The sequence below is a fragment of the Vanessa tameamea genome, chromosome 6 (genome assembly GCF_037043105.1).
Source record: "Vanessa tameamea isolate UH-Manoa-2023 chromosome 6, ilVanTame1 primary haplotype, whole genome shotgun sequence".
Classification (NCBI taxonomy): Eukaryota; Metazoa; Arthropoda; class Insecta; order Lepidoptera; family Nymphalidae; genus Vanessa; species Vanessa tameamea.
The window spans coordinates 11,444,483-11,469,753 of NC_087314.1; the positions used below are offsets into that span (position 1 = coordinate 11,444,483).

Here is a 25,271-nt window from a genome sequence, read left to right on the forward strand (position 1 = left end):
TTACCAGTAATTGAATGGTCATAAAATCTTGGTATAATTATATTGTATGTATATTTAATGTAATGTAATTCGTGGTATACACATCTTACATTTTATTATTATGGGTTATAAAAGTATATTTAAGAAGATTGCTGTGATAGATGTTTTTGTTTTTCTTATAAAACTGTCGGTGCTGGGTCAATAAAGAAGGTTGAGGATATATTATTGTTATTATTTTATTTTTTATCCCCAAAGAAATTTTATTATGTATTATGAAATGGTTTGCTTGATGTCAAATTCCTTAACAAAAGTGTGACTGCACAGCATTATTAACAATATAATATCTCACTGTATGGTGCATCATTTAGTATGTAAAAATATTGATTAAATTGCTTTTAAGTGTTTCTGACAAAATCCAATGGTTTTTTTTTGAATATTAATTTAGTTTAACAATTAAACATATCTTATGTAAATTTATTTTTTAATATTAAAATTATAATTATAAAAAAATAAGAGCAGTCGAACATATAATAAGGTCATGCTAAAAAGATCTAAAGTTAAATTATACTAGAAAACGCATATAGATAACTTATTTAATATTTTAAATTTCCCGCATAAAGCTTACTGACATTATCATTACCCTAAAGCAAAAAAATCTGACAGTTACGTTTCATTTAAGGTAATAACATCATGAAATGAAAAAAAAATTGTAGAAGATTTTTAGCTTTCGGCAATCGTTATTAGAATTTCGTGATTTAGTTATTAGATACGTGATACCGGAAATATTTAGTGAACGGTAAAGAGCTAAGAGGCAATTTAAAACAAATTAATTTACTAAAAAGGAACGTAAAGTGAACATCGCTTCGCATCAGCTGTTGAATAAAAAAAAATAACGGGAAATCGACGATGGAGATTGGTCACACCGACGGCCACATCAAATCTGGGGGTCTAGCGTGTGACCCTGTTATTTCTATCCTACAATAAAATAGCTGTGTAATCCTAGATAAGTTGTGCATTATTAAAAAAATAAAACAAATAAATTGCAGTGTAATTTATGTGTAAAATATGGAACGTGCAACAGGAACAGAAGTTTACGGGTGTGGCTCGCCCCATTCTACGGACATAACGCTAAATATACAAACGACAACGGGTGGTAGTTTCTCTATCAGTCTGAACGGTAAAAACACAGTGGAGCATCTGAAAAAGGTCGTTTCAAAGAAACTTAAAGTGTCAAAGGATAGAATATGTCTTCTGCATCGCGAAAGGTAAGTGCAGAGGCGTCAGACGCCAAACTTCTATTGTTAAACATAGGTATCACGGAAATAAGTTGCGTCGATATGATGACGCATCCGCGTCCTTTGACATGATTATTGATAAATGGTTTTGTCTTTACAGACAACTGAGAGATGGTACTCTACAAGAAAATGGTGTGCTTGATGGATCGCGAATAATTTTACTACCGAGTGTCGAGACGGGCCTTCTGGTGAGTACGTCACGCAATTTCGAAACTCCATTCAATGCCCCATGATAATCACGTGTTTCACAATAATGTAAAGCTAATCAATAACAGTTTATCATTTGTTAACATTGCGTTTATACTGTGTATCATTCGTTTTACAGAGTCAAAGACCTGAAAACTCGGTGATGCAAGCTTTGGAGTCCCTAAATGACGCACAAGTCAATGATTTTTTGAGTGGTAAATCTCCTCTTAATTTGACAATGAGATTGGGTGATCATATGATGTTAATCCAGTTACAGTTATCAACTTTAAACTCAAGTTCATCAAGTGGCTCTCGGACTTTAAGGACATCCACTCCAACAAAAAGTTCAACTATACGAACAAAGTGTGACTCTAGGGATACACCAAGCTCACATATTACACATCATAAATCCTCACATTGTGAAGAAACGGTACTTCACAGTGATAAGACTAAACAAGAAAATCAAATGACTATTTTACAAAAGCAAGATCTAGATATGTTACAAAATGCTTTTGACTTATACCGCACAATGGCTGAAGAAAAATATGCAGAGAAATCTACATTAAGTAAAGATAAAGACGATCAGATGGATACTTCAAATTGTACACTTTCAGATTTATCAGACACATCATTAGAAAATGAACAGTCTCCCATAAAATCTCTATCTAATTTGGTGTCTAGTCCAATTGATGCAACTACCTCTGAAAACAAAGATATGACTGTAGTAAATGCTGTAAAGAGTAGTTTAATAGACTTGTTATCAAGTAATAAACTACCTACAGATTCTGTTCCTTCTACGAGTGCCATGAGTGATAAAGTCTGTCCCACAGCTTCTCATACTTCAGATAGTTCCATCAGTGATGACAGCGACAACTTCACTGACCAAAGCTCATTCCTTGCTGAGAGCACAATCGATGAGTACCCAATGGAAAATTTGTTTAACAGTGCTGTAGACAAAGGATTGTTTGATGAACAGGATGAATCTATGATGGATAGAGAGATCTCTAATTTGGCAACCACAAGTCATGGATCACAGGAAACTTCAGGAACTTTGCCTTCATTTCAGAGTTTGAATGAACCATTAAAAAACAAACGCTTCCAATATTTACTTCATAAAACCTCAAAATTCAAACATCCCATCGGTCATAATAAACAGAAAGCTTTTATGCAGTCTGTTGTTAATAAACACAAGAAGAAGATTACACCAATGAGTAGTCAGTCTGATACAAGTTTTCCTCAGCCGTCAACTTCTAGAAATGAATCATATGTGACAAATACAAAAAAACCACTTCAATCTGGTGGTCAGATTGATGAGGTAACACCATCAACTTCTAAGCAAATATCCTTTAGGGCTCCAGATGCACCTAGAAAACCTCAGAGGGCATCTCCTACCCCACCTGTAGATACAAAAGCTCTTATAGAAGCATCAAAAAATTTGACTCAGAAATTGAAGAAGTTATCAAAGGAGGTATTGACCAATAAGGTTGATCTCAGAACAGCAGAAGAGTCAGTGCGCTCAAAGATAGGCCCTGGGGCTGTAATAGAATCCATGAAGCACCATGGGAAAGGAATATATTCAGGAACATTTTCGGGCACGCTGAATCCAGCTCTTCAAGATAGGTAAATATTTATTTTTTATTACTTATAGGTCATTTAAAAATAATCTTTTTTAAATATTACAATACTTTTAACCTCAACTTGAATATGAAAAAAAATTTATCTTAGGCATTATTCACATTAAAAAAAAATTACATCAAGTGATTTGTGAATAAAAGAAAACTTATAAGTGTGTCAGCAACAATATTATTTATATTGTCAATAGTTTTTTCTGCTGTGATAACAATATTAACTTTTACTATGTAAGTGTTTTTTGTATTTTATTTAAATTATGACAAGAATAAACATTTTTTACAAGTTACATTTTCTTAAATGATGTGCACATGTAATAAATTATGACTCTAGTCTCACAAGTTCTTATGTACATATCATCAAGTTATAAAATAGTGTTTTGTAAATAAATTACAATGCATTCTGAAAATATCCTAGTTATATTTGACTTTGAATATATTTACATTCACTATTAGAAATTTGCATTTGAATTTAAAAAAAAAATCTTTTAATCTATGCAATATATTAGTTTGCAATAATACTTGAATGTTACAATTGTTAATTGTTCTTTACAGATATGGACGACCGAAGAGGGACATCTCGACGATTATTCACATATTAAATGACTTATTATGTGCTGCACCACCCATTGCTTTATCACAGGTATGTTTTTGACAAATATAACATAAAAATTTTTTGTGCACACATTGTACAGATGTTGAAAATGGTTTGCTTGTTTGTAGTCACTGACCTAGTAAAATTTGGATACATATTGTATATGTACAGTTATTGAAAAGAGCCTATTGACTCAGACATGTGAATTGTGAATCTTAACCGAAGATTGCAGTTTTAAAAAGACAAGCACTAATTTAAAAAAAAAAACAGTTTTATATGCCCTTTTTGCTTATAGTTAAATTCTTTCTAACAAGGAAACTGTATATCAGATGAAATTCTGCCACATGTGGACTCATCGACTAGTTTTTTTTTAATTTATAATTTATGAACAGCAAATGGGCCACCCAATTTAATGTGACAACCCATATATATAAATTAAGAAATATTAATTATTCTTTATATCGACATTACGCCAAGACGTTGCCTATAATTAAACTGGCTCACTCACCCTTCAAACATTTATTATTTATTTTATTTATTTTTACCAACAGAATAGGTTACCAGCATGTGGTTGGTATCTATCCCTCTGTTAGCAGAAAGACTGGTGACTGTTACTTTACTATAAAATTAATTACCATGTTTTTTTTCTTTTTCGTTTTCAGAAAGAATCTAAACACTCCTGCTCGACTATAAATCTTGACGAAGCTAGAAAATGTCTTGGTTGCAGTCAACCTTCATGTTCTTACGGTCAGTGTGACGGCCACCTCCCTTCTACTTCAAGCAAAGGCTGTATATGTGACCACAAAACCTGTCAGTGCAATCGATTGGATCCCAATGTATGTATCTCTTGTGAAGGAAAATCGATACCAGGGGAAACATGCAAGAAATGCGACATGGCGAAAACATTAGCAATGGAAAATTCAAAAACTAAATGTAAGCTTGAACAACTTAGGCTGGTCATGCAACAAAAGAAGCAAAGACGCGAAGCGCGCAAGTTAAAAACCCTCCCTTACACCACTCCGTCTAAAGCTATAGCAGCAGCCGAAAAACAGGCTGTAATGCAGGAAGAAATAGAGACTGTTGCTTAACACCAAATAATATTATAATTGCAACTTGCTGTGGCTAGTGCGCTCTGGAACAGTAATTGTTATATTAAGTTACAGTTTTATTGTTATTTTAATTGCGGTAAATAAATTAGTTTTCAAATAAATCACCGAACGAGCCTGTTATAAATGGGTGACCTCAATATTGACAATGCTTTCATTGAGAGCTTGCAAAGAAAGTGTTTGTTCTATTGTTACCTATGCACTTTTAAAATTGTCAAATATTTTTTGTAGTACACATTGATCCCATCTATATAACAATAAAAAATATATTATAATAACTTGAAGATATTGCGCATTAGCAAGGTTGTTTAGCTTTATTGCGTGTTGCATTTGAAGGAGGGAAACCCTCGGATATATTCTAAAATACCATATTTAATAGTTGGATGAGTAGACATAAATTTTAAGCGCTATTACGCATGTACAAATGATTAAAAGAAAAATTAGCGAAATCCTAGTTGATAGTTAAATAATCGCGTAGGGTACTTGATTGATGTTGCCTGGTGCGGCTGAAATGGATTTTTGTTGTTATATTTTAGATTATATTTTATTATTTTATTGGGACAGTCAACTTTTAGACACTCTTGTACCTAGTTAATTTCTTTTCGAGATCGCTGTTGATTGATGTACCTTTTGGAATTTACTTTTTGATATTAAGAAGTTACTTTTCACTGTTGAAATGTGGGGTTTAAACTACACTCACGGAACATTACATTTTTTTTTTTAAACATTACACAAGTTTGACTCCATGTTTTATTAGAAAATAATTGGCACTGTTATCTTTAGTTATTTCTTTGTTTTTTTTTTCATTACTTTTCAAAATGTTGTTTTAATAAATGTTTTTTTTTCTCATTATAGCCATTTTTTTTTAGTTTCTTTTTGTTTTTACTAACTTGTAATTTACCTTCCAAATGATTAAGAACTAAAACACCAATCAATATTTATCGCAATAAAAACATATTCTTACAAGCCTATAAAATGATATATTAGTGTATACAAGCTTTGTACATAGATTTATTAATAGATAAAAAAATAGAAATGCTTACTGTTTTATTTCTGGTTTGTAAAAAGTACTTGAAAATTGTTTTCGCTAATGATAAAAATATAATTTTCCAAACATGTTGTTTACAGTTTCCTTGGTTTTGAATATTCTTTGGATGTCGGATATTTTACTGAAATAAAAGTTTGGGTGGAATTCGATCGAATAAATTGTAAAATATATTTTATAAATTGAAATGTTAATCTGATATTTCGTCAGTAACGGTATATTAAAATCGAGATGTGGTTTATTTACCGCTATATTTATCGGGTATTTTGTTAAGAGATCTATTTTAGTAAAACAGGGATATGAAACTATTCTTTAGGAATAGTTTGGAGATTGTTATATTTCAATATGATAAAATATGATGTGAGGTTACGTCTTAGTCTTCCGTGACAAATCTTATGTTGCAGTTGTACCTTGGCGAGGGACCAAGAGACAAGCTATATTGTTGTTCGATTCCAGGATTGTTAACAAAGCAATAAAAAGTTTCCTTACATTGCCGTTGAGTAACGCAAAGTGCCTATTGATGTGTAGTAAAATATACTTACCTATAAGTGTTGTGCCATATGGAGATTTAGGTTCATATTTAACAATTTTTACATGTGGCACTTACATTGTTCTTATTCCTTTGATTTGGTTCCAACTTTTTTGTAGTCTGGAACGCTAAGATCTCATGAAATATTTGTATATACATTTTATTTTTTTAAATGAAAGAAACCCTTTTAAAGTTGTAATACTTTCGTTACCATATTCCCATAATCTTTTTGAGTTATAATTAACGTTTTCCAACCTTGACATACATAACAGCTATAATTTAACAGGGTTAAAGTAAAAAAATCGTGAATTGTTTTGTCTTTGTATTTTGCATGTCTAGTAAAGAGAATAAAGTTAAATACTAAATTTAAATTGTTTTATTTTAAACCTTTTGAAAATAATATATTCATTTATGTTGCAAATCTCAAAGAAACAAATGACAAATGGCACTTACTGTATCGAGGAATTTGGCTTGTAAATAAAAACATTATATTACACAATTCGTTTAATTTTCTGACATGAAGTTTGGTAAACTGTATAATATAATACATCATACATAAATCAACAGGTATTGTAAACAATAATGATGAGTGGTCTCACTTATTATAATAATGATATGAATCATAGTCTTTAAAATATTCATAATTAACATATAATGGGAAACGTAACATATAGTAGAGCTTATTAAATTGTCTTAAAATGTAATCCAATACAAACATGTAAAGAAATTAAACTTTGTGAGATAGAACACATTACAATGTGGATTGATTGAAAAGTAGACTTTGCTTAAGTTAAACTGTAGATTATATAATAGTGGTACAATATTTGACATTCACTTGTAAGGAAATACAGTAACTACTATTACTAATTTTATGTATAATTTTTATGGATTATTGCACATCCTAGCACAAGAATTACAATAAAATATCGGCGTGAATTTCGATCTGTCTTAGGAAAAAAGAAAAGTCTGTAAATATCGTAAATTATTTTATTATATAAAGTTCATCTCATATAAATAGCACATAACCCACACACTCGCACGCACAAACGCAACGGCTAGAACATCGCGATAATATAAAAAAAAATACGAAAAACAAATTCGACGACACAATCACTCGTGGAGACCTAACAGTTACATTCTAGCCGCTTCGCCTGACATCAGACTGAGGCTTAGAATAGAAGTGTGCTCATGCCGCCCATTTCGGCTTGTTCTTTAACGAATATTTCGAAGTACTGGTAGATGATGGTGACGGCGAGTAAGATACCCGTGCCCGAGCCGATGGCTCCGAGGAAGTCTGCGAGGACTGAGAGAGCGCCGATGCAGAGACCTCCGAAGGCGGCCGCGGTGGGGATGTATCTGTTCAGTTCGTGGATCATCGAGTTGTCACGATGGCCGCGCATCACCATCTGTTGCTCTTTCAGTTGTTTTGCCACCTGATTAAAATAATAGGTTTTATAAATGTATTCCGATAAAATGTAAATACATTTCATTAATATACAAGGCAAAAAAATTACAGTTTTTAAAAACATGATCACGCTATGTAATTAATTATTTCGTACTCCATGAACTAAAAATTTTAAAAAATTTACTTACGTCCTTAGCCGAAGATCCAGACACATCAATCCACGTCTTGGAGAAGAAGGCACACGAGCCCAACATGAAGATAATGTAGAGGACGGCATGTAAGGGATCGTGGGCGATGTGTGCGAGAGACTCCGGCGGACTAAAGTAATAGCAAAGACCGCCGACAGGATAGGCCCGGGCAGGGCCGCCGCCACTGACATCAGCCCACACACCCAGGAGATTGACAAGGAAGTTACCACTAAATTTGACAGCCAACATCTGTAAAATAACAAAGATATTTATATGCTGATACACAAACTAGTCATTAAATATATATTATTCATTTTCAGATATATAATATAGAAATTAATATTGATAATGATAATTTATAAATTCGTAGTTTATGCAAATTAAATTAAAAAATAATAAAGTGGTCAAACCAAATTATTATTTTCTGAACAATTTTGAAATATTTATTCAAAGAAAAATAATGGTCAATGCAATTAATTACACTGATACAACTAATCTTAAAATTCAAATTTGTGATTAAGGCTGAGTATGATACACAAAAATAATTCAAACCAAAGTTACCTGAGATATAACATAAAGATTGGAGACCAATGCGGATTGCAGAATGATGGGAATGTTGGAGGTATAGAACAGTTTGATTGGGTAAGACGAGTACTGTCCGCGGTAGCGCGCCGACTTGATAGGTAGATCCACTCTGAAGCCCTGCAATAAATATAGGAATTAGTTAATGATTAATATTTACGATCATAAAGATAATATAAAAAAATAAGTAATATTTACATAACTAAACATTTGTGACTATACATATGTATGGATGTATATATAACATTTCAAACATAAGCATCTGCTATGCACATTTTAATTATAAATGTTTAATTTGATGCCTTTCACTTTTTTCTTTATACATTCTTCAAAAAAAAAACATGCACTAACATGTGTTCTAGATGTATATTAGTCAATTAATTTCCTATTTGAATAAGATGTTTTTTACATTTCATGTAAATATAAAATTGTCTATGGAAATTACCAAGAGATTATTTAATGTATATTACACAAATAAAATCAGTATGTTGAATATCAATTTAAAGAAACTCATTTTTTTTTGGTCACTTAATTTTCTGACAATGACTTTCTTTTTCACCTGATAGCACAATTTTTATTATTATATGTAAAAAAAGAACCAAAACATACCTGGAAGTATATAACTATAGCAAAGACCAGTACAGTAGCAAGCAAGTTCATGAGGTTGGGCAGATTTTGGCGGTAGAAGGCCTCGCGAAGAGCGCGCACTTTGTCTGGTCTTGTGGCGAGAAGATGGAAAAGCGCTATCACTGCACCTTCAAATTCTGTGCCGCGACCTATTTAGAAGAAATAGTAATGTACTTTATTGTTTTACTTCTGAATTGAATACTAATATTGTATACCACATTTCAAAAGAAACTAATAAAAAAATAGAATGAAGAAGACAGAAGGTTTATTTCCTCACCAGTATTGACGGTAGCAGGAGAGAAGGCTTTCCATACTATTGTTTCACAAATATTTGTGGCAATAAATAGAGAGATACCAGAACCTAAGCCATATCCTGAAACAATTATTATTATAAATTAACCCTTTGTTCTAACAATTATGTTCTCGTGACTAGTGACTCGAGTGTCCCATCTCAGAACAAAAAAGTGTTGCAAATATACAAACCTTTTTGCAACAGTTCATCAAGCAGTAAAACAATCAATCCAGCAACAAACAGCTGTATGATGATAAGGAGACACACTCCAGCCCCAATTTCACTGGGCTCTCCATACATGCCAGTCATTACATATACAATGGCTTGACCAACTGTTATCACCATTCCAAACACTGTAGGCAAGAAATGAAAACATATAATCAGAAATTATATTTTAAGCATTTTATTTATTCTAAGGATTATAAAAGAACTTTAGAAGCTTCTTTCATTAATTTTCTTTTACATTGCATGGTATATAGTAATTTATAAAAAAATCAAAAAGAGTTTGAAATATAAGACAAGTGAAATTTATATATATTTTTGGCATTTTGCCTGAATTATAAGTGTTAGAGGATATTGGCAAATTGCCTTTGAAATATATTGTATAGTATTATATCTCTATCAATACCATCTGTAACTTTCTCCATGAAAATATTTAAAACAAGTTATTATTTTTATATTATTACAACAAGAATTTTGTTCCATATGAACTGAAATTATGCAAATTTACTACTAATATATCTCACATTTTTGAGCTCCATTGAACAATGCTCTGTCTTTTGGAGTATCACCAACTTCAATGATTTTTGCTCCCGCTAGAAGTTGCATGATAAGACCTGATGTGACAATAGGAGAGATACCAAGTTCCATAAGTGTTCCTCTGTTAGAAGCAAGGATCACACGGATCCAGTAGAACGGGTCTGCACTGTCCGATGACATTATACCAAATAATGGGATCTAGAAAGAATTTTAATATTAGTAAATATGAAAAGAGTATAAAATTCTAATTGAGTGATTGTATACTGTTTAATAATTAATTGTGTGATTTTACGGTAAAATATAATTATACTTTCTATTAAGGATTATTGAAATGTTTGTGCCTTATTTTCATAATATAAATAACCATAGACTTGTTTATTAAAAGTTTCCAAGGGATGCATTCAGCCATTTTCTTAGGATTATATATGCATTATCTTTGATGCTTTCTTATTATTAATGTAAAACACATATTGATATTTACTTTCACTTTTTAAATGTGCTACAATTTTTGTTCATAATAATAATAATAATATATATATATAAGTTTTTTTACACATTGTTAATTGTCTGTAGTCTTTTAATGTCTATATATTGAATTGCCTATCCTCAATATAACATATGGAGAGCACTGTGCAGTAATATTGGCATAAACAGTATTTCCTTACCTGGCAGCATACTAAGAAAATAAATAGCGTAATAGCTGTCCATAATACTTTTTCCCTGAATTGAATCTGAAAAATATAATTCAGTAAATTGGTATATATATCTACAGTTATCTGATGACAATATAGGTTAGAATAATGTACTTTCACTTTAAGAATGGGAGCTTGTTTTACAATATGCTTAATTAGATTAGAAACAACATGATTAAAGCCTATATAGCAGATATAACTTAAAAATGAATGAAAAATATTAAAAAGTCGCCAAACTTACCTTTCTCTCCGGTTTTGCTATTTCAGGTAATATACTGCAAAACGGTTTAATTACTTCGAGGAATTTTACTGGAATATAAGAAATCTTAATTACTTTACGAGTTTATCACATTAATATTGAATTTAAAACACAATCTTCGGTCAAACTATGTGATACGTGTCTATAATATATATTCACTTATTTCAAGGATTAATATAAAGGATACTCACTCGCCATTATGATTTACTGTGATTTAACTATCCTAACTAAAATATCAACTGATCAATTCGAATGAAACCATTCAACTTTTGTTCAATAATAAGACTCCAACTAGACTTTTACAAAAATGAACCTGCGCAACGCCACCAACGAGCTATCCACAAATGACACGTCCACAACGTCATGTCACGTGACCTGTGATGTTGGCGTGTAAAATGTTGCCTTAGCATGTTTTTAACTACTTTACCAAAAATGCATAAATATCAATACCTAATTATAAAATTACTATTAAAATAGTATTTATTCTCATTGGTTCAATAAAATATTGTTAAAATAATTGTATTTATTAAGACCTTAAGTGTTACACTTATAAAGTATTTAATACTTTGATATTATATATTGCAAGAAATTTTGTACTGATAACCTATATATATTATAATCGTATATGTGTTTATCAGTTTTATAACTTTTTTAGTTTTAAAACAAAGTGTACAAAAACATCAAATAATAATTTGAGTCGGTTTATTGTTATGGTTGTCATTTGTCAGTAGTCACTGTCAATTTTTGAATCTTAAGGACCATGTGAGTTCTGAATTGTCACTGAATTAAATGTTTATCTTTTAGTTTTCAATTATACGATTAAAAATGCAACAAGCTCATCGTTCTGGAAACTTGAAACAGAGCAATAAAGTTCATAAATCTCGTCATAGATCAAAGCGGGGTATTTCAGCAGCAGTAAAAGGTCAGGTTAATAAAAAAAGGAAGCGCTTGCCTTTATGGTTTAATTAATATGATTTTTTATATTAAACAATATTACAGGTAAAGTGAATGTTAAAGAAATTGTCCGTCGAAATCGTCATATACTAAAAAAAGATGAAAGACGTCATCAAGCATTACAAATTCGTAAAAATAAACGCGAAGAAGTACTGTCAAAAAAACGTGCGCTTGGTGGAAATAGGAACCCTCCGTTCCTTGTGTGTGTCGTGCCGCTTAATGCGCAACTGGATGTGCAATCAGCATTAGTTATATTAAAGACATGTTCTGAAGGAGCTGTTGTTAGCCAGTCCTCAAATGGTATATTGCACATTGGGTAAGAATGAACAGATACCCTATTTTCACATGTTTTTATTGTGACAATTCTATATTATATTCATTCAAGTTTCCTTAAATTTATGCAAGTAATTCAATCATTCTTTTCAGTTTACCTAATTTCAAGCAACGCTTTTCATTTCTTTGTCCTGAGATAGATAATGAATTCAGTCTTCTTGATGCTTTAAAAATTGCCGACACAGTCTTGTTTGTTAGCTCTGCTCTCGATGAACCAGTTGATGACTGGGGAGAAAAAGCTTTAGCATTAGCTATGGCTCAAGGCATGCCCACTCCCATAGTAGTGGCTATGGATATTGAAGGAGTTCATCCTAAGAAAAGAACAAGTGAAAAGCAAAATGTACAGAAACTTGTATCAAAATGGTTACCAGAAGAAAAAATTATGCAGTTAGATAAGAATTCTGATGGTTTGAATGTACTACGTAGAATTGGTAACCAAAAAAGAAATATTATACATCATAGAGAAAAGAGACCTTACATGTTGGCTGAGGAAGTTGAGTATGCACCAGATGCAGAAGGTGATAGTGGAACATTAAAAATAAGTGGCTACTTACGTGGCATGCCTTTAAATGTAAATAGTTTGATTCATGTAACTGGTTTGGGGGATTTCCAAATGTCTCAAATTGATGGACTTGAGGACCCACATCCTTTAAATCTGAACAAGGAGAATACTAAATCAGATACAATGGATGCTGAAGTTACTAAGGTATCTGTATTACAAGTAGCCGATCCAAATAAGCAAGAGTCTTTAGTGTCAGAAAATATTCCAAATCTAATGGAAGCAGAGCAAACATGGCCAACTGATGAAGAAATCAAACAAGCTAATATTGATACTAAGAAAAAAGTAAAGAAAGTGCCGAAGGGTTGGTCAGACTATCAGGCAGCTTGGATTGTTGAGTCTGATGTCGAAGGTGATGGTTCTGAAGGAGACAGTGAAAACGAAGATGACGATGATGAGTTTATGTCATGTGAAGAAGATAATTCCGACCAAGAGGCAAATGAAGCTGATAATGATTTTGAATCTGTTACTGAATCTGAGGTTGGTCTGACTGATGAAAAATATGATGCTACAATCGACAGTTTTGAAGAACATGAAATGCTAAAAAAATTAGCTGCTGCTAGAGAAGACCAACAGTTTCCAGATGAAGTTGATACACCACAAGATGTACCAGCAAGAGAGAGATTTATGAGATACAGAGGTTTAGAATCATTTAGAACCTCAGCCTGGGATCCTAAAGAAAATCTTCCAGAGGATTATGCTAAAATATTTCAATTTGAAAATTATGATAGAACAAGGAGACGAGTTTTCAAAGAGCTTGAAGAAAGTCTTGTTAACATGGTAATAAAAAAAATCTTAAATTAAATAAATACTTATTATTATTCATTTAATTTAAACTAGTAATAAAAAAAACCTTGATTTCAGTATGGTTTCTACATAACAATTCATGTAAAAGGTGTGCGACAAGATTTGTGGAAAGCATTTACTGCTGCCAATCCTAATGCACCAATATCAGTGTTTGGTCTTCTGCCTCATGAACATAAAATGTCATTAATGAATGTAGTTTTAAAACGCACTGGAGTTAGTGATGAGCCAATAAAAAGTAAAGAGAGACTTATATTTCAAGTGGGATATAGAAGATTTATTGTCAATCCAATCTTCAGTCAACACACAAATGGAAGTAAACATAAGGTTTGACTAAACACATAATTTATATCAATTAAGTATTTTTAATAATTTGCTAAAAAATTTACAAATAATTACTTATTTTTATTAAGGTTATAGTTGTGATCGTGCCAAATATGAGGTCTCAAATCATTTAAACAATGCAAATTACAAAATTGTGTTGCCTTTTCTTTCCTTTTGATAAAATTACAAATATATAATCATTTTTGTTTTCAGTATGAGCGATTCTTCCAGCCCGGATCTACGTGTGTGGCAACATTTTATGCACCTATTCAATTTAGTCCATCAACAGTTTTATGTTTCAAAGTAATTATCACATTTAATACAATTTAATATCCTTGAATGAAATTTTAATAAAAAGCCAATTTTATTTAACAGGAAAAGAAAAATACAAAACTACAACTAGTTGCATCAGGTGTTCTATTATCATGTAATCCTGATAGACTTGTAATAAAGAGGATTGTTCTGTCTGGTCATCCATATAAGGTATGCTTTGTTAAGATCATTATAGCATTTAATAAATGTGACTGTGAGGCCATTCCATTTGTTGAATATATTTAATATACTGAGGCAGCCTTCATTATTATTGAGGCTTATATAATTAAAATTTTTAGCAGAATAATACCTAAATAAGTAAGGTACACTTATTTTTTATTTTTTTGGTCATGATCATTATGTAATTTGGTCATGTCAATGTCACGAAATTCTTATTACCTTTTATTGACCCAACCTACTATTTGAAACTCAGACCTTGTAATCTGCTGCATTATAAACCATATATGTATATCTTGGTTAAAGAGTATAACAAAATTCGACAGCTCATATTGCATCAATTAAATAAACTATATAAGCAAAACATCACATGAGTGGGATACTCATTGTCTTACTTTTTCATTTTCTAATACTAACCAGCAGTCACTATGTAACCGCTGAGAACTACTCTAAGCACTTATTAAAATAAATTAACTATTAGTAAATTATGAAACCTTGAAAAGGCAATTCAGTTTAAAACAAAACGCATGTGTAGAATTATTAAGGGTTTACATAAAATGTTTATATATCTCTTAACTGTACAAATAAACTGGTTGGCATAATTTTTTCCGACAACTTCAACAATCATTTCAGTTTTGTACTTTTTGATTTTTTTGGGTACACACGCGGTGGGAGGACTATTTTCTTATATCTAGTAATAAGCATTGGTCGTCAAAACTATACAACATTTTAAAATTGTATTTTAATAACAGGTTCACAAGAAATCAGCAGTTATAAGATTTATGTTCTTTAATAGAGATGATGTGGTTTACTTCAAACCTTGCAAGTTAAGAACTAAATATGGACGCACTGGTCACATTAAGGAACCTCTAGGTACGTTTTACATCACATTCAGTTACCAATTTAACAATAAGTTACCACTGGTTCGACTTGTTTTTAAGATATACATGACATGACCTGCTAAACTGTATGCATGATATGTATGTGTATAAAATATCTATGTGTATTTCGAGCAGATGTCACATGTAGCATATAAATGATATATGTCGACGAAATGAGTATGCTTGTCAAATAGGCAAGCTTTGAAGTTTTCGTTGTAACTAGAACAAGGAGTGAGGAGCATAGGATCATATGCTCAAAAACAAGTTTCAAAGTGTTATAAATTCCGCCAACAGAATTGTACATGTTATATTTAAGACAATATTCTTAACAACTTGTTGTTTTTGAATAAACAAAAATTTAACTCGACATATAATTTATATCATATAATAGGGTATATTAAATGTTTCAGGAACACATGGTCACATGAAATGTGTATTTGATGGTCAGCTGAAATCTCAAGATACAGTACTTCTAAACATGTACAAGCGCATGTTCCCTAAATGGAATTATGAAGACTGTATTGTCACTGACAGGGATTGGAAAGGAAGTGATGTTCTAATGGAATAACTTTCTGTATATAAATAAAGATGTATTATTATATAAATCTTGGACTTTGTTTTCACACTTAATTATTAAAATCACAATTTTAAAAACCTAAAACAAAATTACAATAATAAAGCATTATCACGACGCCTGGCGTTCGATGAGAGGAATTTATAATTTATTTCGAAATTGAAAGAATTTTTTTAATGTAGAAAACTTGAGACCACTACTTTAGTTACAATCGTATTCATATACTGAAATGTAACTGTTTACAATCAATACAAGGTTTGTATAAAAGGTATGTATTAAGAAAGAACAGATTTAGTTTCCACATCTTTACTGACACATGAAGCGCGAATGCCTACGCACAGTGAACAATAGGACAGCGATTCTCCTAGCTTAATTAACAATAATCTCTGGTAGGCAGTGGGGTGTAACCCTGCTTAACATCTACGTGTTATGTTACGTCGATATTTAATTGGCAAAAAATTAAGAATTAATCTTAATTATTTATCACACTGGAAAATATGAATCGATTTTCTAATAATTATATAATATTTTAAAACATCGGGGTTAAATTGATAAAATTTCAATTATATTGAAAATTCGAAAGGATACATTAATTATTTATTATAGGTATTTGGACTTATACAGATTTCTTAAAGTTTTGTGCCAACAAAATGATCGACTTTAATAATAGCATCATAAAAATCAATTCATATACAATAAACACTACAACACGTTATTTCAAAATTAATCATATTATTGATAATATTCGTTTTAATGACTTAGTATTTTAAAGAAAATATTAAAATAGCTTATAAAATTATTACAATATAATCTGTAGGATTTTCTGGAAATATTATTTAAAATAAGAATAATGTATCTTTTTATTATATGAATGCAAACATGATTGTACTACAAGTTTATTTTTTATCAGTGGAGAGATTGTCGTGTTAAATTTTACATACATTACTTCGGAATAATATTCGATGACTATTATTTAATATAAAAAAACAAACAAGAAATTCGAAACAAAACATTTTAATTTTTGTTGTTTTATTTGTTCATAACAACAATTCAATTTAAATTATTACAGTTTATTTATTATAATGTCAATTCCATACATTACTCCACATTAGTATCCTAAAATATGTAATTATATTAATAGCAATTGCCAAATGAATTGAAAATGTTTCGTTTAAAAGTATCGATAGAAGTGAATGCTATTTAATGTGCTATGAGAAAGTTAATTGGTGTTAATTTGCAAAATATTTAATAAATTGAAAATAAAAAAGTATTTAACTTTTTTGAGATATATTAATTTGTAAGCAAACTGCGATGACACGCTTTAAATTTTACTCACTAAGATCACCCAAAATTTAGAGACCTATATACATCGACTGCACACCAGGAAAAATAAATATGTACTTTATTTCTTTTAGATAAGTTTGAATATCGTTTAACAGTAATGCTTGTAAGTCTCTTAACTTCTGAGGTACGCATATCGTTTATCCATCTTCAAAGTGCCATTTATTTATATTAATGTAATCTGCTCTGTTTTATATGGTAGAATTTTACAGAATAATAATTATGTTTCATTTATTAAATATAATATATATTTATATCAAAGGCAAATTTTCACAGATAATATTACGACGGAGAGACAGACATGAAATGGCGCGAAATCATGCCCGTCGGTATGTTGGTTGGGTTTATTTTAAGTTCTTTAGAGGCAATTACAGATTATCTTAAACTTTAGGTTTTTTATTGCGTCGTTTTTTCGCATCCGCAGTTTCGGCGGGCGGCTGCTTGGAGCTCGCCGTGTTTGTTGAAACCCCAGACTTACTATACAGGTTGTTGAGAAATTCTTCCAGGTTAGGATCGTGACTGCAACAAGAATCATTAATTATAAATTGTGCCTATTTCTCATACGAAATTCTTTATAAAGTAGATTGAACCTATATCTATAAAAAGATCGCTGAGTATTTTTTATACATCAAATTTATTTAGTTATAGTCAGCGTGTTTTAGAGTTTTTGGCTAAACCTTATAGAGTATAATTTAACGTATAGCGTAGCCACAGCAACGTGGTCGGGTCGGTTGTAGTAGTAGTAGTAGTCGGAATAGTAGTAGCTTGCTGTTGAAATTCCCCTGTTGTAATAATTACTTAAAAAATAATGAAATAAGTAATATTTTTATATAAACATTATTTCTTTACCCGGTGGATGGTCGTTGGTTGATATCAGATGCGGCGGCTGCCTTGTTCCCGAGGACGATCCTGTACTGCACCACGTGGCAGTCTGGCCTCAGTTGTTTGAGGTTTTTCTTCTATTCACAGACAAATATATAAGGAGATGCAAAAACATAAGCGATTGTTTTTAATTTGATGCTTTAACACAAATTATAATTAGTATTGTTGATTATTATAAAGAAATGTTGGTAAAATTAAATAGACATTTTTTGATGTTAGAAGTTTTGAAAAGATAAATCATAAGGCTATGTTAATAGTTATTTTCCTTTTCTACTTTATTACACACATTATATTAAGTTAAGTATTAAAAACGAAAACTAAGAAATTAAAAAAAAAAGCTTAAAAACATAATAATGAGGGTAAGGTGTCCCAAACCTGACAACTGGCCCACTGTGTTATCTGATAGACTGCGCCGTCCATACAGGCGTAGTACATGACCAGGAGGCCCATCATACTCGATTCAGCCCAAATGTCGCCCTTAATACAGCAAAGTTAGAATCATTACCAATAAAAGTTACTTACTTAGTTTTTCGCATACCTTCTAGTGAAATTGCATTTGATTTAGGTATTTTATTACACTATGTACCTTTTAGTTTATTCATAATATCACAGATCCAACAATATAAAATAGGTTGGTAACAATATAATCTACTGGTTATACCTTAGTTTTCGCTTGAGTCATCATCAGTCAGCATAAACTTCATTAAGGAATGCATATAGTATAAGTACTTTTAATAATATTTCCTAAACGAAAAACGACTAATTTGGACATGTCCCTATTTACAGAGTTCTAGAATAATGTGTTATTTTTTTTTAAATATTTTAACATGTCCAGTGATGCGTGAAGCATAAAAGGCTATGAATTGTATGTAGGGGAGTGTGGTAGTATGCAAAACGCGCACCTCCTTGGCGGAGTGCCGGATCTTGCACTGCGCGCAGTACCGCGCGGCGTAGCACGGCCGCTCCGTCAGCACGCGCTTGTGGCGGCGCCCGCAGTTCGTGCATCTGTCGGAGTCGTGGGTTATTTTTATTTTTTTATAATAGACGGACGGACGGGCGAATGGGAAACCTGATGGTAAGTGGCCACCACCGCCCATAGACAGAGACAGATGCAGGCGCTGTAAGAAATGTTAACCATTCCTCAAATTGCCGCTGTGCTACCGATTTAGGGAGCTAAGAGGTTATGCCGTTTGTGCCTGGAGCAACTCTGGCTCACTCACACTTTAAGCATACTAATTATTAATATTGGTGAGAGAATATCTGAATATCTGGAGGCACCGAGATGGGCTTGCAAAAAGGCCTGCCACCAAGTAAATTAAGGGCTTAAATCTGAGTCAGCTATACTTGTACGGACATCTTTCGTTTTGAAAGGCGACCCAGTCAGACCCAGACACGAGGGACATAACATCTTAGAGCCCACAGGTGCGTTACATTGATACAGGTGCTATTTCTTAGTGTCTGTGGTTGGTGGTGATCACTCACCATCAGCTGGCCTATTGCTCGTCTGCCTTTCCATACTTCTACCTATTTATAATCAATTTAATATTCAAATTAAGGTCATCGTACACTAAAAATTACACCCACCCATCTCATATTATACAACTCACAGTTAACATAGTAAAAAGTATAAAGTCTTTTACAACATGAATAACGCCATATGATTCGACTAGTGAAAATGTATGACAATAAAGGCGGCGCTACCGGATGGTGTTGGCGGCGAACTCCATCTTGTCGTGCAGCTGCGCGAGCAGCACGCTGAACTCGCCCCACGCCGCCTCCGCGTGGCGCGACTCCTGCGCGCGCCGCTCGTACGCGTCGCGCCGCTCCTGCGCACACGCACCGCATGATGGTGCCGACTTATTGGGGTACACCTCCGGACTACTACGACGCATAAATGTAAGTACTAGCCCGGAGGCAGAACTTTGAAAGTATTTTTATTCCATTTTTTCGGTAGTGCCACATAGCAAATAGAGCGTTTGTAAGAATCAGGGAAAGTTCCTACACGCATGCACATGCTCACGTCTGCCCTTTGACATTTAATCACACACATTTAGATGAGATAAGTCACTTTCATAATTTTATATTCGATCACAATATCCATTATATAAAGTGAGACAAAAAACAAGTTACAATAGCAATTGTATAATATATAAAAACAATTGTTATATTTAACTATTTTCAGATATTATATAGTAAGTAGTAATTAATAACTCTTGTTTTCAAATTTTTAACTGATTAAGTTTATTATACCGGCTCTCCAATAAGATCGAAAGCATGTTGCAGTATTTTGAAGGCTTCTTCGGCACCTGGCTGCTGGTTCTTGTCTGGGTGGACGAGGAAAGCTTGTCTTCGGTAATAACGCTTTATCTCCTCATCTGTGCATGTCACACTTACTCCTAAGATGCTGAAAAGACAGAAAAATAATCAAGATATAAAATACTATATTTAAATATAACACCAATACTAAACAAAGTTCTATCATTTAAAAAATGTACAAAAAATGTTGCTATTTTTTTATTATTTGTTTGCGAAATATTGCTATTAATATTGCAAAATGTCTACATAGAACTAGATATTAATTTAAGTTTGATCTTTCTATTTTTTTCTCTACTATTAATTTGGCAGCTAATGAATATGATTGATTTTTAAAATTTTATAATGATAAATAATAACATGTTAACATTATTACATAGTAGCATACAACTATTACAATTTCTGTTTTAAATTGGAACTTAATTTTCACATATTATGACTTATAGCACATTTTGCACTAACAGTACAATATCCCAAATAGATGTAATATTTTAATGAGTTAAAGAAAAATTGTTTATATATGCAATTAGAACTCTGGTGATTATGATAAATGGATTGTTATTTTTGTCAAATATGTATAAAATAAGAAGGATCTGAAGCTTGTTTTTGATTAATCTTACCTGTATGGGTCCTTGCCTTTACAAGCCAACAAACGTTTCATTGCTTCCTCACCAGTTGCCGGCAGTGGTATGTTTGAATTCAATTTTGTTGCATCATTGCTGTTGTCCATTTCAGTTTCTATTCAAATATAATAACACCTAATATAAGATGTTTTACAAATATTTTAAGTTGATTTAATTGTTTTAATATAATTACACATAAGTCATACATATGTGTTAAATTACACAAAATTGTAATACTAAAAATAACAGTCTGTTACAGTTATGTGAGTAAAAGTAATTATAGAAAAAAAATAAAAAATAAGCATCATACCTTTTTTAAACCATTTCAGTTTTCTCCAGAAACCAAACTTGGTATGTCCAAATTTTCTGTCAATATACATTAAATATTTATTTTCCCCGAGTTTGGAGAGCCAATCTTTTCCACTACGCCACACTGCTTGAGAGCTCACATAAGTCTGAGTAAATACTGATGTACATCTGAAATATGGTATGTTAGTTTTAAATCAAATCAAATTTATTAATAATAATAGATCTTGTAATGGTTAACAACTCACAAGTCAAACGACAGATGGAGACTCATACGGCAGATATCCGAGAGCAAGTAGAAGAACCAAATAAGAGCCTTGCATGATGCTTCTCCCCAATGTTCCAGATAGTTCTGAACCAATCCCATATAACCAGGCTTGTTTCTCCTCAGTTTCGTCTGATTTCCTTTCTTTTTCTCCTGGACAGATTTCGAAATTTTATGGTGGCGAGGCTCTTTTTTCTTTTTTGTCTTGCCAGCTTCATTTTGTACATCTTGAAGTATGAACTGTGATTTTTCTTCATCTTCATCATCAAGGGCATAATCCTCTTCTTCAAAACTCTTTTCCATATTTTTAGGCTTGTCTTGCTTTCTTTCCTTCTTTGTTATCTTTTCTGTATCATTCTTTACAAACACAAAGTTACTTTCACTTTCCTGGTCAAAGCTTCCATTTTCTTCACCAGTTATGTCATCCAGTGATGACCACTTACGAGACATATTATTTCTCTTGTTCTTTGATTTTTTGTTGCTCTTTTGATGTTTTTCAATTTCATCAGTATTTATATCACCAGATTCACTACCAGAAGATATAGTACTTGTATGAGGTTTCTTCTCAGTTTTAAGTTTGCTCTCCTCATTAACATGTTTTATGTTTGTTGAATTTTTTTCAGATTTAAGATTTGGTTTATTTGGAGTTTTATTTTCTGTATTGCTCTGAGATTGAACCTTCTTTGTTGCATCTGGTTGAGTATTTTTTGTGTTTTTGGCTAACACATCCGAATAGCTTGGGCGCATTGGTTTTACTTCAGCGACTATACGTTTTTTATTACTTGTGTCAGCTAAAGGACCATTTTCATTTCTCTTAGGAGAATTATCCGGTTTTATCTGAGTCATTGACGGTTCCATGGTTGGATTGGTGTTTACAATTGTAGGTGCATCAGGGTGATTAAGAGGGTAATTTTGACCAAAGGGTGAATAAGTACCAGATGAGTTGGGTTCCCAATTTCCCAATACTTCTTTTAAAAAATTGGATGTGGGTATATTAGATGTCTGATTTACGTTTTCTTGGTTATATGAGCTAGGTTGTATAGTAGCTGTTGATGGCTGCATGTGAACATTGTTATTCACATGAAACTCTTGGTTCAGTGTAAAAAGATGTGAGGGTTGTGTTTGCAGAGGAACATCACAAAGGCTTTGGTTATGGTTGAACAATTCATATTGCCCCGACATCGGGAATATAAGTTGCTGGTTGTTTTCATCATAAAAGACTCTGACAACCTGTCCATTACCTAAATTTAACATAGCATTGCCATAATTTTGTCGATTTACGTTCGGCATAGTATTGTATGACATTTTATCGTCTTTATTTGAAGCGTTATCGCCTGTCTGCATGTTATAAGGTTTGTTAATATAAACATCATTAGCAAACTTCGATCTTCCGTACATGTTTTCGGGTATTACAGTAGCATTCGGTGGTAACTGTGCTTTCTTTAATTCATTTATACCACCAGGTGTACAATTCTCGCCGGTTTCCGCGTGATAGTTCCATGTATTGTCATTAAATCTTGGATCATCCTTTGGCGACCTTGCCATTATGAAGAAGATATAGCCAAGGAATGTTAATATATAGACACTGTGTTGATTGTTGTACTAAGGATTTAGCATTGTTCTATTTCATAAATAGATTTCAAAAAATAAAATACTTAAATAATTATGTGTATTTTATAGACTTTTGACACTGCTATTTACGGTGACACTTCGATTGGCTACGATACAGATTATGTAGGGAATATAGTATGAATTTAATAGAAGATAATAAAAGATAAATATTATTCATACTATATTATATCACAAACTATGGACTATAAAAACTAAATATCTATTCGTAGAAATTCAATAGAGTTTTCCTTTAATTTCATATAACGACGAGTCCACACTGGGGTCAAGCTGCTGGTCCGTGAATCACAAGCATTAGCGCTGAGCTTCGTGAGTATGAATTGCGAAATAATTAGAATGTTCACTGTTGTATCTACATACGGCGCGCCTGGCATGTATACATAGTTACTTTATGAGCATAATGTCTTACGGGATTTTACTTTTAGGTTAATGCAGCCATTATAAATATAATTTTAGCCCTGCAGAAGGAGGCTATTCACTATTGCGCTTATAGAGCAGAATCCTAAAAATCGTTCAATAGGCTGTTTCAAAAATAAATAATTTCTTATTGTAAACATACAATTCTGATAAAAAAAAATTTCCTCGTCGGTTATTCTCAGGTGTTGTTTTTCGAACCGGTAAAAAAATTTGAAAATAAATAAAATAGTGTAATGTTTCTAAGTATGTTGAATAAATATATTTGAATATTAATAAACGTAAAAATAATTCTAGTAATATTCTCTATGGAATTCTCATAGAGATGAATGGTGGGCCACCAGATTCGACGGACTTTTATTTTGAAAAATCGCCATCTTACTCAAAGGGATTTGGTTGGAAGACTCCGATCTCGATAGAGCCCAATCAGAACACATAGTAGCCACCACCATAACAGAGGCGAAGAAAGACTTGAGAGATAAGATCACCAGTCGGGCGGGAGCGGACACAGCGAAGATGATATAGCACCGGCTAAGGATCCAGAATCCCACAAAGACAAATAATAGTCCTTCAGGGACGCATTCTAAAACAATGAAGATTTCATCTACGACTTCTAATGCAGACAGATACTTATGTTACATAACTACTTGTATATTTAAGACGGTATATTTACCATGATTTTTATTTTTATTTGGTGGAGCTCGATATTTCGACATTATCTACGAATCTCTTGTTCAAGAGATAAAAAACATGGTAAATATCCCGTTTTAAACTACTTGTACTTGTAGTAATAAAAATATAAATAGTTAATTTAAAATCTTATATAGATACTTATATTGACAGATATTTAAGTATTGCATATGAATAGGTACTATATTATATATCCTAAAACTTAATTTTTTATGTTGCCTGGTCATAAAAACACACGCTATAAATAAAAAGCTATATATATATATATATATAAAATTAAAAAATAAAAAACCCAAGACGGGGACTACGTGTCTGTGGAGCTACAAATATAGCTATAGAAAAAAGACTCACAGTCAAACTACTACAAATAAACTAAACTTAACATTCAACAATTTTTGAAATAGAAAATAAAATATATTTGTCAAATCAAAATCTATATTTAACGTATATTTGTATAATGTATCCATATCTCCATATTTGTCTCTTAGTAAATGATGACTATTAATCATTGTTAATTGATGCTGTATATTAGACGTATTCAAATGGAGATATTTAAAAAAATCAACCAAAGCAAAATTGTATCACTTTATTTCATTCGCGAAAAAATAGATTTACTATTTATTTGTGTTTGGCAATCAACAATGTTTGCAATGAGGTAGTACCTACCTATTATCAAAAATTTTCGCTTCAATTGCCACAATAGATATTCAGTGTTGATAGATA

General features: G+C 31.9%; 4 protein-coding genes across 5 annotated transcripts; 2 read left to right on the forward strand and 2 right to left on the reverse strand.

Moving 5' to 3' along the window:
• The first annotated feature begins 874 nt into the window (after window positions 1-874).
• Window positions 875-6,728, forward strand: LOC113396401 (midnolin homolog). Its single transcript, XM_026634323.2, has 5 exons — window positions 875-1,244; window positions 1,375-1,462; window positions 1,600-3,080; window positions 3,644-3,731; window positions 4,346-6,728. Exons 1-5 carry the CDS (start codon window positions 1,045-1,047, stop codon window positions 4,769-4,771), a joined length of 2,283 nt encoding a protein of 760 aa, XP_026490108.2. The 5' UTR covers window positions 875-1,044; the 3' UTR covers window positions 4,772-6,728.
• Window positions 6,729-7,336: 608 nt separating this feature from the next.
• Sec61alpha (Sec61 alpha subunit) lies at window positions 7,337-11,550 on the reverse strand. Its single transcript, XM_026634325.2, has 10 exons — window positions 11,359-11,550; window positions 11,150-11,217; window positions 10,882-10,947; window positions 10,204-10,414; window positions 9,649-9,810; window positions 9,443-9,538; window positions 9,148-9,314; window positions 8,518-8,658; window positions 7,957-8,205; window positions 7,337-7,796 (listed from the first exon to the last, which is right to left on the reverse strand). Exons 1-10 carry the CDS (start codon window positions 11,363-11,365, stop codon window positions 7,533-7,535), a joined length of 1,431 nt encoding a protein of 476 aa, XP_026490110.1. The 5' UTR covers window positions 11,366-11,550; the 3' UTR covers window positions 7,337-7,532.
• A 350-nt stretch (window positions 11,551-11,900) lies between these two features.
• LOC113396400 (pre-rRNA-processing protein TSR1 homolog) lies at window positions 11,901-16,116 on the forward strand. Its single transcript, XM_026634322.2, has 8 exons — window positions 11,901-12,089; window positions 12,167-12,437; window positions 12,548-13,793; window positions 13,878-14,144; window positions 14,355-14,444; window positions 14,517-14,624; window positions 15,383-15,503; window positions 15,922-16,116. Exons 1-8 carry the CDS (start codon window positions 11,993-11,995, stop codon window positions 16,077-16,079), a joined length of 2,358 nt encoding a protein of 785 aa, XP_026490107.2. The 5' UTR covers window positions 11,901-11,992; the 3' UTR covers window positions 16,080-16,116.
• A 1,073-nt stretch (window positions 16,117-17,189) lies between these two features.
• Window positions 17,190-23,529, reverse strand: LOC113396399 (dnaJ homolog dnj-5). 2 transcript variants are annotated; one of them, XM_026634321.2, is made up of 9 exons: window positions 21,799-23,529; window positions 21,555-21,721; window positions 21,242-21,359; window positions 20,559-20,712; window positions 20,010-20,134; window positions 19,211-19,313; window positions 18,684-18,785; window positions 18,276-18,382; window positions 17,190-17,945 (listed from the first exon to the last, which is right to left on the reverse strand). In XM_026634321.2, the coding sequence occupies exons 1-9, from the start codon at window positions 23,358-23,360 to the stop codon at window positions 17,807-17,809; spliced, it is 2,577 nt and encodes an 858-aa protein (XP_026490106.2). In that variant the 5' UTR covers window positions 23,361-23,529; the 3' UTR covers window positions 17,190-17,806. The 2 variants fall into 2 exon arrangements, with proteins under 2 accessions (XP_026490106.2, XP_026490104.2); XM_026634319.2 differs by having other exon boundaries at window positions 18,276-18,385.
• Between the last annotated feature and the right edge of the window lie 1,742 nt (window positions 23,530-25,271).